This window comes from Artemia franciscana, chromosome 6, assembly GCF_032884065.1.
Source record: "Artemia franciscana chromosome 6, ASM3288406v1, whole genome shotgun sequence".
Classification (NCBI taxonomy): domain Eukaryota; kingdom Metazoa; phylum Arthropoda; class Branchiopoda; order Anostraca; family Artemiidae; genus Artemia; species Artemia franciscana.
The window spans coordinates 25,169,162-25,185,872 of record NC_088868.1 but is presented as its reverse complement, the minus strand read 5'-3'; the positions used below and the strand labels follow the sequence as shown (position 1 = coordinate 25,185,872).

Here is a 16,711-nt window from a genome sequence, read left to right as displayed (position 1 = left end):
TCAGTAATTTGCTACCTACAGAGACCAGACTAATGCCTCGATAATTCCGACATTCACTCTTGTCACCTTTCTTATACAGTGGTTTAATTAAGGTTTTCCTAAAATCATTGGGTACTTCCCCTTTTTCAAAAATCATGTTCATAATCTTCAGTAGCTTATTCCTAACCTCAGAGCCACCATATTTAAGGAACTCATTAATCATACTATCAGCACCTGGGGCCTTATTATTTTTTAATCCTTCTAGTACTGTCGCTAATTCTTCCTCACTAAACAAATCTTCCTTCACATCCAAGGTATCACAAACTTTTTCATTTTCATCTATATCTTTTCCTGCAACTGTATCTCGGTTTAGCACATTCTCAAAATGTTCCACCCATCTTTCTTTAACTTTTTCCTTATCACTAATTGTGACCCCATTTCTATCTTTAACTGGGATAGTCCGGATCGGCTACTCCCTTTCAATTTATTAACATGCCAGTATAATATTTTACTATTATGCCGTCTAGCCGCATCTTCCAGATCCTCAGCAATTTTATCCATCGCCTCCATTTCACATCTCCTTAGTTCATATTTTAATGCTTTCTCCACTTTCTTTACATTCCTTTTGTTTTCATACGACCTATCGCTCAGATAATTCTTATACAAACCCCTTCTACTCTCTATTAAACCTAAAGCTTTTTCACTAATATTCCTAGTTGCTGTCTTAGCACTCTTCCCTAGGAAACCATCAGCAACTTCACAAATTGTTTTTCTGAAATTATTCCATCCATCTTCCACATTGTCAAATTTTAAACCCTCAAGTTTAGTACTCAACTGTTCCTGGAATTTTTTTCTCAAATTTTCATCCTGAAGTCTACCAACATCATAACTTTCCGGGAGGGAGTTACTCTTCCGAAATTTCAGCTTTAAATTAACCTTAGACACTACTAGATGGTGATCTTTACTTTTAACATCAATAACGGCACTCCTATACACCCTAGTATCTTGTATTGATCCTGCTAGTCTTCTGTTTACAATAACATAATCAATAAGGTTTGCTGTCTTACCATCACGTGAATACCATGTCAACTTATGGGCCATTTTGTGACCAAACACCGTATTGGTTATAACTAGGTTGTTATACCTACAAAATTGCAAAAGCCTATAGCCATTACTGTTTTCTTTTCCTACACCAAAATTACCTAGGCTAGGATACCATCTATCCCTATTTCTACCAACCTGGGCATTAAAATCTCCTAGCAAAAACACCATATTTCTACCTGGTACCCTGTCTATTTGCTCCTGTAACTGTAAGTAAAATTCATCTGAGTCACTAGTATCTCCATCAGTTGGTTCCACCCTATTACAATTACTGCTGCTACTACTACTACTACAGGTACTACAGCAACTACTACTACTGCTACTGCCACCACTAAGATATTGAAATGTAATTTTGAGGAAATGTTGAGGGGAATGTTTAACGAAATCAAAATATGCTATGTTCATATAGCTTGTCAAAAAGGCGTATCAGCAATATCTTTAGAACGACTTACAATATCGAGCTAAAAATTCTAGGGCATCATGAGGGAATGTTCAAGTGGCCCAAAGGTAACCAATGCATTGTATACTATTATTGCTATTCATAATTCTGCTAATACTAATTACTACTACTAGTAGTACAACTCTACTACTGCTACTACTACTCCTACTACTACCAACACTACTATGATACTAGAACTACTAAAACAAAGAGTATATCGAAAAAAATTGAGAGAATACAGAAAAAAATTTGAGCTAAATCTAAACACACTCCGTGCACATCAGAAATGGTTTAGGGTATTAAGTTAGACCTTTCAAGGAATATTTAAAAGGCAAGATCACTAATACTACTACTACAACTGCTACTAAACAACAACAACTACTAGTTCTACTGCTAAAAAAACACATCCGTGATCTTTCACCTGGCAAAAAAAAATTCGACATTTTTGCAGATAGGAGCTTGAAACCACTATTATAGGGTTCTCTGATACATTGAATCTAATGGTTTGACTTTAATTACGATTCTATGACTTTTAGGGGGTATTTCTCCCTTTTTTCGAAAAAAGGTGAATTTTCTCAGACTTGTAACTTTTTATAGATAAGACTAAACTTAATGAAAGTTATATATTTAAAATCAGCATAAAATGCATGAATTTTATTTTCATTTTTTGAGTTTTATAGCTGAAAAACTATTAAAACTTTCAGGAAGAAATATCAATTGAAGTATATAAAACTGACATTTCACCTCATATGTTTTTTTTTCTGGTGAACTGTAGGTCCATTCCCAAAAGCTTCATTTTTACAATTATTAGCAAGAGCAAATGTCAAAATATCAGTTTAAGTATATAAAACTGACATTTCATGATCATTTTTTTTTTTGGTGAACTGTAGGTCCATCCCTAAAAGCTTCATTTTTACAATTATTAGCAAGAACGAAAGCCCCTCATTGCAGATGTGCTTGTCATGAATTGACACTGTTCCAACTTAATCCCAAATGATTTTCTAATTCTTTTCCATTCACCTCCCACAAACTGAAATAACATAGATTGGACCTGTTATTCAATTACATGTTCACACAAGGTAAAATGTAACTGAAAAACTTACCCTTTCTCCTTCAATGGCCGTGACATCACGCAGATTTAGTATAAACTCGGGTTTTCTTGCTGAGAACTGGTCATATGGAGCAATGAACGCGTCTGACGTTGGGCTTGCAATCATCGAGGCTCCCACACTGTTTTCAGCAATGACCCGAACCTATTTAATGGAATGCACTGTTGATTAAAGATAGAAACCGAATTTGAAAGGGTTTCCCTGCCAGCTTGAATTTTTTTTACTTTTACAAAACCTCACTTTTCGGATCAAATTCAAAGCTCAGACCAGTTTCAGCCTAGCTACGATGACTAGAGGGATCACCCTTTCAATAAGACGAAATTGTGATAAAGAATCCGTGTTTGTGTTGCATTCTGGCCATATAGAACTCATGGGAGGTCGAACCCCCCTCCCCCAATTGAAAATAGAATGATGACAAGTCCTCTAGATTTTGGCGGAAGGTCTTATTAATTACGGCAAACTTCAGCTGTACCAAATTCATTAGCACTGGCGTGAACGAAAAGGAGAGCAATAGTGTCACGTTATTTTTCGAAAACAAAAGGAAATCGACGGGTAAATAGGTTTTTAGAATTAGGGCCGAAATTCGGTTTATTTGCAGTCATGTCCCCTGAGATATCCGTGGCTTTTTCAAGGAATATTAAAATAGAACCTGTGGTATGCTGGTGCATTGCCAAATTTTGTAGTCTCTTTCAACTTGCTCTTTGTGATATGTCTTGGATTTAATTAGTTTATTATTTTGGTTTATTATTATAGCTATTATTTTTGCAAAAATAATAGCAGATGTTAATATGTAAAAAAATAAGCACGGAGCATCTTATGTAGGATTAATTCAGCTTTATTTTTGAGTACAGACGGGAGAGTGTAATCACCCCCACACCCTCATATCAAACACATACAGACTTGATTTCGTGCATATAAATATGTCTCTTGGAACAGGAATATAGACTAAAAAATTGAAAAAAAATAAAAATGGATATGTAACATCATAAAAGTAAATATGTAGCGGCCGAAGGCCCCAGCTTAACTTGCAAAGACCAGACTCCTTTTAAGTCTCAGCCCCTCACTTCGCTTCCATTGATCGGCAGTTCGGGTTTTGGCCATAATAAACAACGGGCTCAGTCCTTGAGCCTCTGACGTCATATTCCATGTTTAAGGAGAATTTCAGGTCTCTCAGAGCACCACAAACCACTGCCAATAAAATTACTCCAAAAGCCCAACAAACAATGTTGTTTAAACAATATTTGAACAATTTACTTTTCTTATTTTTTGGTGGTATATTCTTAAATACTTGAATATACTAACTACAAAAAAGAAATTTACCTGATATGGCTGGCCTGGAGTAAGTCCATGAATGACAATTTCAGTCGCTTTAGTTGGTGCAGCATGTGCTCTTTCCCAATGATTCGAACCAACTGCACACTTATAAACGACATAACCTGTTTAAAGAAAAGTAGTCAGAAACCCTTTTCTAAACACAAGTACTGATACAATAATGGTTTTAAGATGAAATAATGAGTTATAAAAATACTGAAAAAATAAAAATAAAATGAATAAGTAAGAAAACAATTCAAAACTTCAGTGAACAACTCAATTTGAAATAGTAATTTTAGCTCTCAAATAATTTCTAAAATAATTCTCAAAAATACAGCAGGAAAATATCTATCAAGGGGATAAAAGTTAGAATGGATTCAAGATCAAATTAGGAAAAAAAACACAGAAACCTATAATAAACAGAATATCTCTAAAAGGGCATTTGCGTATTATAGCAACCCCACTTTGCTTTTGACCTGTAATGAAACCGGCTTCCTGTGTTCACTCGAAAATAATCAGCTTAGCCCAAGCGAAATAAATAGTATCTACGCAGGTATATTTTAATTCAATGTTTAATATACAGAGGTGGTTAGGTACCCTGGGTGGCCTGCTTTCCATAATTCTCTGTTGTAGTTTCCATAATTTTGTAACTAAAGTCTTAAACTTTCATGATAGTTTGGTATATATAATTATGATTAACTTAACTTCGGATCTTTGGTGTCGAAGCTATAACACGTATATACCCTAAAAGTACGGATATAACAATGACGGCTGCCGTGTAAAAAGGACGGACATAATTTTTTTTTTGTTCGATAGAATCGATTACTACAATCAGAAACGTTGTGTATTTTACAGTAATATGGCATTGTAATTTGGTCCAATTAGGGCCAAATTGCTACCAATTATATATTACGAGGTAGCTAATGCCTTTAGAGCATTTAAAACTTGTTTACATAGCCTTCTAGTGGCTATAATGGTTCAAGGGGGTAGATTTATTCCTGACAACACATTATCCAGTCCTTTATGTTTTGTTTTGCAAAGTAAGTTCATTTGAGCAGTTGTTAATTTAAATACAGTGCAAAGTTGAGCATCAACTATTTAAACGAAGATCAGTGGATGTTCGAATGAGGTCCTGAAGCCTTAAAATGAGTAATTACAGGTCCAAATTTCCAGCGTCTTTGGGCAAGAGAGGTTTGTACAAAAACACCACATCCAATATATTTAAGCCTTCAAATTTGAAACATCGTCTTATATAGTTCTTTCTCCCTAAACTTATTTTGCTGTACAAACAATTCTTGCATAGTATAAACAGAACAACAGTCACATTCCTCAATGCACGTTGGTGATGCACTCTTCCATTTTGTCGACCATGCACCCTTTATCTATGGGTAAATATACTAATTTTATGGATTTCCGCATTCAGATTGTATGTAGCCTACAAACTGTAGTTAATATTATAAAAACAATATTTTGATCCTTGGGTTTAAAAGATTAGAATAGCTGTTTTACTTAAACTCTATTAGCTATTACGGTTTTGCAACATTTATTATTGTAGTTTGATTGTGCCCATTACTTAAGCAGTCAAAATAGTTCAACCTTAGCAATTTATTTCTAGCAAAAAATTAAAGTGGCCTGAGACTAATGGTACGACCAAGTCTCAAAAAAAAAAAAAAAAAAAAAAAAAAAAAAAAAAAAAAAAAAAAAAAAAAAAAAAAAAAAAAAAACTAGAGCTAATACCTCAATGAATTTGTCTTCTCCAAAAGATTGAAGTATTTAAACTGGAATAAGATCTTTATTATTATTTATGACGTTGAAGATTCATTTGCCTGTTGGTAAATGCTTGCCTGAGGCAAAGATTATCTGTCAAATTTATCTGTCGAGATTTAATATGGCTTGGGAATTCTAACAGAGGAGGAAAAGTACATATCCAGGAGGAAATGGGGGACTAACTTTTCCTTACTCCAACCCAACAAGTGACGCTTATATAAATGTATTTTCAGATATCTAGCTACAAAAAGAATTAAAAAAGGCTTGATTAATAAAATACTTTGAATGTCTGAGATTTCTTCTTTGTCACAAAGAGTAACATGTAAATAAGAATCACAAGGATCGTCCATCCTAAGGGAAGTGCGAAGACATATGTCTGCTATTTGATTCATTTTTCTTCGCTGCTGATAAATTCTATTATAAGGAAATTTTATCTTCACGTAAGGGATTGTACAGTGACTATAAATAATAATGCATACCATACATCGATGAAGGTTTACAAATATTAGTAAAGTGTCTATATAGGAATTACTCGGTAATAAAAGAAATAATTGATTCCTACCGTGAAATACATAGAAAACAATAAGTAAGAGTTATGTTTTCAGGCAAAGTCATCTAGTCTTAGTTATAGGGTACATGCTAAAATTTCAGAAGCAAAAGTTTAGTCTAGACTATGCTATACTTTATGTTTGAGGTATAGTAATAAAATCACTAATTGTATACATGGTGTATTTAAAACCTAAAAACATTGATTGTGTGTCATGAAATACTGGATAGAGTCGGTTTTTGAAATACAGCGTAGTTTGAGGTTTTCTTTTCTTTTTTTTTTTTTTTTTTTTTTTTTTTTTTTTTTTTTTTTTTTTTTTTTTTTTTAAGGAGCGTATTTTTCTTGAAAAAATCCAACTGTGATACACTATATTTTAAGTATTAAGGGGCTGACAACTATGACATCTAGTCAATGGTGAAAATACAAAATCAAGGTGTTTTTTCCACATCATTTTTTTCGGTGAAGCTGACAAAGATTTGCCGCAACGCTTTGTGTTACCCTAGTAACGCAAATCGAGTTTTGATTTATATGAGACAGCTAGGCACATGACATACTTTTATAACTCCTGTGCCATCCAACTTAGAAAACATTTCAAAGACCAAAGTTTAGTGTTGGCACGAGTCCTGTCTCCATCAGACCATGTCTGTCAAGTTCGATTCAAAAGATTACTTATAATAAATTAAAGGTGCATCTGGACTGAACTAGAGGGGCTTTAGGTCGCTGATTTATTTTTTATTGAGTGACGAATTTTTGATAATAGTAACTTAGTTTATACATTCATTCTCAGTGAAATCAAAGACTCATTGCTCATCAAAAAGTGATTAATGTGGTACTATTCTTAACACACTTGAAATTAGGAGTAGCTCCAGTTGGACAGTATGTATCAATCAATGATTATTATAGGTAACTATGTAATGAATCAATCACTTCTGCTTGTGCGTGGCCGGTCAGATTGTAGATGAATGAGGTCAGAGCACTCTCAAAAATATTTAATATTAGAATTTAAAATTTATTTCCATGCTAACCATGGTTTTCTAAAAAAAAATTTCCGGTGGGAGATCTGACGCAATTGCTCAATGAGAGTAAATGCATGCATAGATTCCTCTCTTTATGCGGCAGAAAGTACTATATTTTCCTGTATATTATGAAACATTTAAAGTTTTTGTACAACTTCGGTTTTGCAGGGAAGGCGGTGGAGTGAATACTTCATCTATCACATTCTTCCTAGTATAGTTATCCGTTCTCACTCCCAGGGGTACTTGTATAAGAGAGGGGAAGGCTTAGGGGTTAAATGAGAAGGAAATTGAATTCAAAAAATCCATGAAATGATGACGATCCTGCAGCGACCAGACAATGAACTTTTTAGTCCATTTTGAAAATGATTTTGTTTAATTTTTATGGCACTTGGTATTTACCAAGTGACAAATAGCGATAGCAATTCTGTCGGTCTGTCGGTCCCGGTTTTGCAAGTTTGGGCACTTCCAGATAAGTTAGGACGATGAAATTTGGCAGGTGTATCAGGGATCAGATCACATTAAATTAGAAATTGTCGTTTCCCGATTCAACCATCTGGGGGGGAGTAAAAGACGGTTAATTCTGAAAAATTAGAAAAAAATGAGATATTTTTAACTTACGAACGGGTGATCGTATCTTAATGAAATTTGATATTTAGAAGGAAATCGTAACTCAGAGCTCTTATTTGAATCCCGACCGGATCTGGTGACATTGGGGGAGTTGGAGGGGGAGACATGAAATATTGGAAAACGCTTAGAGTGGAGAGATCGGGATGAAACTTGGTGGAAAAATAAGCACAAGTTCTAGATACATGATTGATATAACCGAAAGGAATCCGCTCTATTTGGGGGAGTTGGGGGGTGGGGGGGTTCATTCGAAAAAATTTGAAAAAATTAGGAATTTTTAGCTTAAGAACGAGTGATCGAATCTTAATGAAATTGGATATTTAGAAGGACCTCGTAACTCAGACCTCTTATTTTAAATCCTGACTAGATTCAGTGTCAATGGGGGGAGTTAGAGGGGGAGAAACCGGAAGTCTTGAAAAACGCTTAGAGTGGAAAAATCATGATAAAACTTGGTGGGAAGAATAGGGAAAAGTCCTAGATGCGTGATTGACCTAGATGGACTGGATCTGTTCTCTTTGGGAGAGTTGGGAAGGAGAGCTAATTCGGTAATTTGGAAAAATTATACAAAATTAAGTATTTTTAACTTATGAACGAGTGATTAGATCCTAGTGAAATGTGATATTTTGAAGGACCTCGTGTCTAAGACCTATTATTTTAAATCCTGAACGGATCCGTTGACAATTGGGGGAGTTGCAGAAGGAAACCAGAAATCTTGGAATACGCTTAGAGTGGAGAGATCGTGATGATACTTGGTGGGAAGAATAAACACACGTCCTAGATACGTGATTGACATAGCCAGACCAGATTGGCTTTCTTTGGGGGAGTTGGGAGGGGGGGGGGGTTAATTCGGAAAGAATTACAGAATTAGGTATTTTTAACTTACGAAAGGGTGATCAGATCTTATCGAAGTTTGAGGAAAATTGGGGGGGGGGCTAATTGCGTAATTCAGAAAAAATCGAAAAAATCAAGTATTTTTAACTTATGAACAGGTGATTGGATCTTAGTGAAATTTGATGTTTAGAAGGAACTCGTGTCTCAGACCTCTCATTTTAAATCCCGACCGGATCCGGTAACATTGGGGGGAGTTGGAGGGGGAAATCGGAAATCTTAGAAAACGCTTAGAGCGTAGAGATCGGGATGAAACTTGGTTGGAAGAATAAGCACAAGTCCTAGATAGGTTATTGACATAACTGGACCGTATCCACTCTCTTTGGGGGAGTTGGGGGGATTTGCTAGTTTTGGCACATCCAGATAAGCTAGGATGATGAAAGTTGGCAGGCGTATCACAGACCAGACTAGATCAAATTGGAAATAGTCTTTTCCCTGATTCGACCATCTGGGGAGGGGGAGATTTTTACGCGAAGAAGATTTTTGCACGAAGAAGACCCGAAACTAGATACGTGATCAATATAGCGATCGCTGAAAGTTGGCGGGCGCATCAGAGACCCGACCAGATTAAATTAGAAATAGTCGCTTCCCAGATTTGACCATCTGGGGGGAAGTGGAAGGACGGTTAATTCGTAAAAATTAGAAAAAAAATCAGATATTTTTAACTTACGAACGGGTTATCAGACCTTAATAAAATATAGAAGGACCTCGTGTCTCAGAAGTTTTATTTTAAATCCCAACCAGATCCAATGACATTGGATGGTGAGTTGGAGGGGGAAACTGGAAATTTTGGAAAACGCTTAAAGTGGAAAAGACTGAAACAGCTTGAAATAGACAAAGTTAGCAACATAATAAAAATATATTCTAAATTATGGCCGAGTGGGTTGGTGCGTTGGATTCGGGATCCTTCGTCTGAGAGGACGCGGGTTCGAATCCCAGTGTACCCAATTCTTCAGTTTGGGACGGGGGTCAGTGGCGTGACTCTTTAAGCTTAGCCAGAGTCGACCCAGCTCTAAATGGGTTCCTGGAGAAATCTGGGGAAGGTAAACAGGAAGGGTGTGCGAAAGCACAGGATGGCTGCCCCCCAACCCCCCATTGCACTTCCTGGCTGAAGGGCCGAGAAAGGGAGATCAGCACCGCCGCTATGGACTGTAAAGTCTAATGCCGTATCCTTTTATCTTAAATTATCAATTAGTACAAAAGTTATTTATCTCTTTTTATATCTCTTTGTTGTTTAAAAGTTATTTACTTATTTAAGACCAATTTGAGCCCTCCTTTTCCCTCCTTTAGGTGACTGTCCTCTTGCCCATGACTGCCAATAAATGAGTTGAGGTCGCTAAGTTGGTAAATTTGTCGTATTTGTCTAAAATATTTAGGAAAAGAAAAGTATGACAGCAATCACGCATATTTTTAATTTATGTGGTCGTTAGGCATCCAAGTTTATCCCCTACCTTCCACCCTAAAGAAGTTCGAACTAGGCCCATTCAGCCGCACACTAAAAAGCATGCCAGAGTGTACATTTATAAAATAATAATATTAGTACTACTAACAACTCACTGCAGCATCAATCCACTTAAGGCTCACACAGCTACACATGTTCCTACTCCATCCACATCTATTCAAAGCCTTCCTCTTTACACCCTCCCTGGAAATCCCTATTTCCCTTAAATATTTCTTTACGATATCCTCCTACCCCAACCGGGAACGACCTGCTATTCGATTGGCATTAGATAGTTGGTTAAAAAGAGACGTAAATAGCGACGAAGACCACACTGCCTTTCCATCACAAACACCAAAAACAAGAAAAACAAGAGCTAAGAGCTCATATGGCACTTGTGACGAGGCAAAAAGAGCTAAGAGCCAAGAGATCATATGGTATGAGCTCTATCAAAATTCTATGAATCAATAGATTGATTTAAAAAAGAAAATAAGAGGCTTAATGCTGGTCAGGATTTAAAATAAGAGCTCTGAGTCACGATGTCCTTCTAAATATCAAAATTTATTAAGATCCGATCACCCACTCGTAATTTATAAATACCTAATTTTTTCTAATTTTTCCCCTCCCTTTAGCCCCCCAGATGGTCGAATCTGGGAAAACGACTTTATCAAGTCAAATTGTGCAGCTCCCTGACTCGCCTACCAATTTTCGTCGTCCTAGCACGTCCAGAAGCACCAAACTCGCCAAATCACTGAACCCTCCCCCCAACTCCCCCAAAGAGAAAAAATGCAGCACGGTTCTGTCAATCATGTATCAAGGACATTTGCTTATTCTATCCACCAAGCCTCATCCCAATTCCTCCACTACAAGTGTTTTCCAAGATTTTCCCCTCCAACTCCCCCCAATGTCAAAAGATCTGGTCGGGATTTAAAATAACAGCTCTGAGACACAATATTCTTCTAAATATCAAAGTTCATTGAGATCCGATCACCCGTTCGTAAGTTAAAAATACCTCATTTTTCTAAATTTTCAGAGTTAACCCGCCCCCAACTACCCCAAAGAGAGCGGATCCGTTCTGGTTATGTCAATCATGTATCTAGGACTTGTGCTTATTTTTCCCACCATGTTTCATCCCGATCCCTCCACTCTAAGTGTTTTCCAAGTTTTAAGTTTCCCCCTCCTAATTCCCACCCCATGTCACCAGATCCGGTCGAAATTTAAAATAACAGATCTGAGACACAATATACTTCTACATATCAAATTTCATCGAGATCCGATCACCCGTTCGTAAGTTAAAAATACCTCTATTTTTCAGAATTACCCCCTCCCCCAACTACCCCAAAGAGAGCGGATCCGTTCCGGTTATGTCAATCATATATCTAGGACTTGTGCTTATTTTTCCCACCAAGTTTCATCCCGATCCCTACACTCTAAGTGTTTTCCAAGATTTTAGGTTTCCCCCTCCTAGCTCCCCCAATGTCACCAAATCCGGTCGGGATTAAAAATAACAGCTTTGAGACATGATATCCTTCCAAACATATAATTTCATTAAGATCTTTTCAATCGTTCGTAAGTTAAAAATACTTAAATTTTTCTATTTTTCCGAATTAACGGGCCCCCTACTCCCGCCCCCCCCCCCCAGATGGTAAATCGAGCAAAAGAGTATTTCCAATTTAATCTGGTCCGGTACCTGATACGCCTGCCAAATTTCATCGTCCTAGCTTACCTGGAAGTGCCTAAAGTAGCAAAACCGGGACCGACAGACCGACAGAATTTGCGATTGCAATATGTCACTTGGTTAATACCAAGTGCCATAAAAACAATAAAAAAATAAACACGAAAAAGTTTTTTCATGAGGCACCAAACTCGCCAAATCACTGAACCCCTCCCGTCCCCACTCCCGCCCCCCAGATGGTCAAATCGGGAAAACGAGTATTTCTAATTTAATCTGGTCCGGTACCTGATACGTCTGCCAAATTTCATCGTCCTAGCTTACCTGGAAGTGCCTAAAGTAGCAAAACCCGGACCGTCAGACCGACAGAATTTGCGATTGCAATATGTCACTTGGTTAATACCAAGTGCCATAAAAACAATAAAAAAATAAACATGAAAAAGTTTTTTCATGAAGCACCAAACTCGCCAAATCACTGAACCCCTCCCCCCAACTCCCTCAAAGAGAGCAAATCCAGTATGGTTCTGTCAATCACGTATCAAGGACATTTTCTATCCACCAAGCTTCATCCCGATTCCTCCACTCCAAGTGTTTTCCAAGATTTTCCCCTCCAACTCCCTCCAATGTCAAAAGATCTGGTCGGGATTTCAAATAAGAGCTCTGAGACATTAATTCCTTCTACATATCAAATTTCATTAAGATACGATCACCTATTCGTAAGATAAAATACCCCAATTTTCACGTTTTCCAAGAATTCCAGTTTCCCCCTTCAACTCCCCCCAATGTCAAAGGATCTGGTCGGAATTAAAAATTTGAGCTTTAAACCACAAGATCCTTCTAAATATCAAATTTCATTAAGATCTGGTCACCCTTTCGTAAGTTACAAATACCTCAATTTTCAAAATTCCCCCCCCCTCAACTCCACCAAAGAGAGCAGATCCGGTCCGTTTATGTCAGTCACGTATCTTAGACAGGTTTCTATTCTTCACATCCAGTTTCATCCTGATCTCACCGCTTTAAGTATTTTCTAAGATTTCCGGTCCCCCCAACTGCCCCCCGCCCCAATTAGGCTTGGTCCGGTTGAGATTTAAAATAGAGATTTGAGTTTTACGAGGTCCTTCTAAATATGAAGCTTCATGAATATTCAATCACTTCTTCGTAAGTGAAAAATACGTCACTTTTCCTAATTTTTCAGAGTTAACCCCCATTCCAATTATGTAAATCACGTATCTAAGACTTATGCTTATTTTTCCCGCCAATTTTCATCCCGATCCCTCCAATCTAAGCGTTTTCCGTGATTTTAGGTTCCCCCACACCAAACTCCCATCAATGTCACCAGATCCGGTCGGGATTTAAAATAAGAGCTTTGAGACACGATATCCTTCTAAGTATCAAAGTTCATTGTGATCCGATCACCCGATCGTAAGTTAAAAATACCTCATTTTTTCTAATTTTTCAGAATTAACCCCCCCCCAACCAATTACCCCAAAGAGAGCGGATCCGCTCCGGTTATGTCAATCATGTATCTAGGAAATGTGCTTGTTTTCCCACCAAGTTTCATCCCGATCCCTCCACTCTAAGTGTTTTCCAAGTTTTAGGTTTCCCCCTCCCAACTTCCCCCAATGTCACCAGATCTGGCCGGGATTTAAAACAAAAGCTCTGAGACACAATATCCTTCTAAATATCAAATTTCATTGAGATCCGATCACCCGCTCGTAAGTTAAAAATATCTCATTTTTTCTAATTTTTCAGAATTACCCCCCCCCCCCCCAACTACCCCAAAGAGAGCGGATCTGTTCCGGTTATGTCAATCATGTATCTAGGACTTGTGCTTGTTTTCCCCACCAAGTTTCATCCCGATCCCTCCACTCTAAGTGTTTCCCAAGTTTTAGGTTTCCCCCTCCCAACTCCCCCCCCAATGTCACCAGGTCCAGTCGGGATTTAAAATAAGTGCTCTGAGACACGACATCCTTCTAAGAGATCCAATCACCCGTTCGTAAGTAACAAATACCTCATTTTTTCGGATTTTTCAGAATAACCCCCCCCCAACTACCCCAAAGAGAGCGGATCCGTTCCGGTTATTTCAATCATGTATCTAGGACTTGTGCTTATTTTTCCCACCAAGTTTCATCCCGATCTCTCCACTCTAAGTGTTTTCCAAGATATTAGGTTTCCCCCTCCCAGCTCCCCCTCCCAGCTCCCCCCCCCAATGTCACCAGTTCCGGTCAGGATTTAAAATAACAGCTTTGAGACATGATATCCTTCCAAACATCAATTTTCGTTAAGATCTGATCAGCCGTTCTTAAGTTAAAAATACTCTTCTATTTTTCTGAATTAACAGGCCCCCCACTCTCCCAGACGGTCAAATCGGGAAAACGAATATTTCTAATTTAATCTGGTCCGGTCCTTGATACGCCTGCCAAATTTCATCGTCCTAGCTTACCTGGAAGTGCCTGAAGTAGCAAAACCGGGATCGACAGAATTTGCGATTGCTATATGTCACTTGGTTAATACCAAGTGCCATAACAATAGGGAATTTGTCAATACAGTGGGAAACAAATTAGAATGAACATTTTGGCCCTATGTCCAAGGGCCGTCCTCAGCAGATTAATGGGGAAAATCTCAAGACATTGGGAAACAAATTAGAATGAATATTTCGGCCCTATGTCCAAGGACCGTCCTCAGCAATACAAAATTATATAAGAAAAAACAACTTACAAGAGGATAAAATCAATAAAACTAAAAGAAACAGTTTTTCAAAACAGTCCCAGCATCCTTACCTCAGCGAAGTTCAACCAGGACTGATAAATAAATTGTGATGAAACGAGGCAATTCATTGAAATGAAAGAGAATGATTTTAAAACACGTTTTGAATGCCAGCCTAGCTTTTTTCGCTGCTGATCACATAGGTCTATTTGTCACAGGTTCTGTGTTAATATCAATTGGTTTTTTATAATACTCCGTAAGGTCATTTTTAATTAAATTTGTGTATATAGCATTTAGTGAATATTCTCCTTATCCTAGGAGATATAATTCTATATACATAGAATTTGCCACAGTCGCAGGGTATTTGATAGACACCTCTTGGGCGAGTAACTGGAGTTTTATCTTTACCAGAATTTAGGAGATTTATGATTTTCAAGTTATTGGTAAATACAACATACAGATTATTTTGTGTGCATACTTTTTAAAGATTCATAGTGATTTTTTGGGATATATGGGAGGTAAATTATGTTTTGAGGCTTATCGGGATTCTCATATGGTAGATTATCGCTGATTTTATGGGAGTGTCTTTTCACTCTACGGTTAATTGTATTATTAGTAAATAAAAGAGGATACCCATTTCCAACAAGTATGTCCCTAATAAAGTCTAGTTCAGCCGTGATGTAGGAATCAGAACAAATTTTTAGGGGACGATCGACGAGAGATATTACGACATCTCTTTTAACTTGTGGGGGGTGGTTTGATTCAAAATGTTTTGTGTTGGTTTACTGTAAATAATAAAATTGAGTTCATCCAAGTTACGAATAATTAGAACATCTAGGAATGAGATTTTATTTGCAATTTCAATTTCAAAGGTAAATTGTAAATTCCTATTATATGTATTAATGTGATCTAAAAAAAACCTTAAGTTCATTTTCCCCATAGTTCCAAACTGAAATTACGTCATCCATGTAACGTCCCCATAAGATATGTTTAAAAAAATACGAATTTTCAACATGCTCTACATAATTTTTCGCCAGTAACCCGGAGAGAGGCGGACCCATGGGTAAGCCATTTATTTAGTGGTAGAAAGAATTACGAAATTGGAAATACATTGAATACTTGTAACAAAGTTTAACCAAAGTCATTAAAACGTCGCAATCTAATCCTGTTGCTGAAACTTCTATTAAGTCATGATTTTCATTTATTTTATTTTCTAATAATTTCTCGGATTCTCCTACATTAATATTTGTATAGAGAGACACAATGTCAAAGCTACTGATAATTGTATTTTCTGAAATATTTACGTTTTCGAGTTTTTCAACTAAATCAACCGAATTACATATATATGATTTTTGAGAAAAAAAAAGCAAAGGTTTGAAGGCTTTACATAACCATTTTCCAATGTTGGAGGCGGGGACTTTCGTACAAGCTACAATTGGCCTTAAAGGAATGCCTTGCTTATGTAATTTTGGTAGACCATAAAATTTTGGATTTATAAATTATAAAAATTCTTTTATAATTTTGTTAGCAAACTTATCAGTATGATCGTAGGTTATAGTTTTATATGTAGTTTTGTCGTTTAGATGTGCATAAATTTTTGTGTCATAGTTTTTCGTATCCATGACAACCAAAGAATTGCTTTTATCTGCTTTAGTTATAATAATGGACGGGTCTTCGCGGAGATTGGATAGAATTCTTAGGTCACGCAAACTATCTGGTTTTTAATTGGCGGGAGGATTAGGCATTTTTTTATTATTGTATAGTGTATCAATAAGACTAGCCCTAGCTTCGTCTGGGTTAGAAATAGATGAATAAAATTTATGCAAAGAAGACTCTAAAGAGGAAATCAAATCCGCCACAGAAACTTGTTTCGGAAGAAAAGAGACTTTTGGACCTATTTCGAGAGTTTGAATTTCCAATGGTTCAAGAGTTCTAGAGGACAAATTAAAAAGAGCCGGTCCAGAAGTGAATCTTGGAGCATAAATAGGGCTATTCATTGATGATTCATTTCGTAGGTTTTCCAACTTTTAATAAGTCGTTCCCTTGATAAGCGGAAATCATGACTAAATAAATTTCTTTCTAATCCAGCAACCTGGCCAAAATCAGCAGAAGAC

The 16,711-nt window shown here is 36.9% G+C and overlaps 1 protein-coding gene across 1 annotated transcript in view; it reads right to left on the bottom strand.

Moving 5' to 3' along the window:
• LOC136028528 (titin-like) overlaps window positions 1–16,711 on the bottom strand; it is a 524,102-nt gene that overhangs the window by 491,628 nt on the left and 15,763 nt on the right. The window contains exons 3-4 of the mRNA XM_065706373.1: window positions 3,949–4,064; window positions 2,623–2,772 (exon numbers count right to left, since the gene is read on the bottom strand). Coding sequence (XP_065562445.1) covers window positions 2,623–2,772; window positions 3,949–4,064 — 266 coding nt within the window. The remainder of the gene's footprint in view (window positions 1–2,622; window positions 2,773–3,948; window positions 4,065–16,711) is intronic.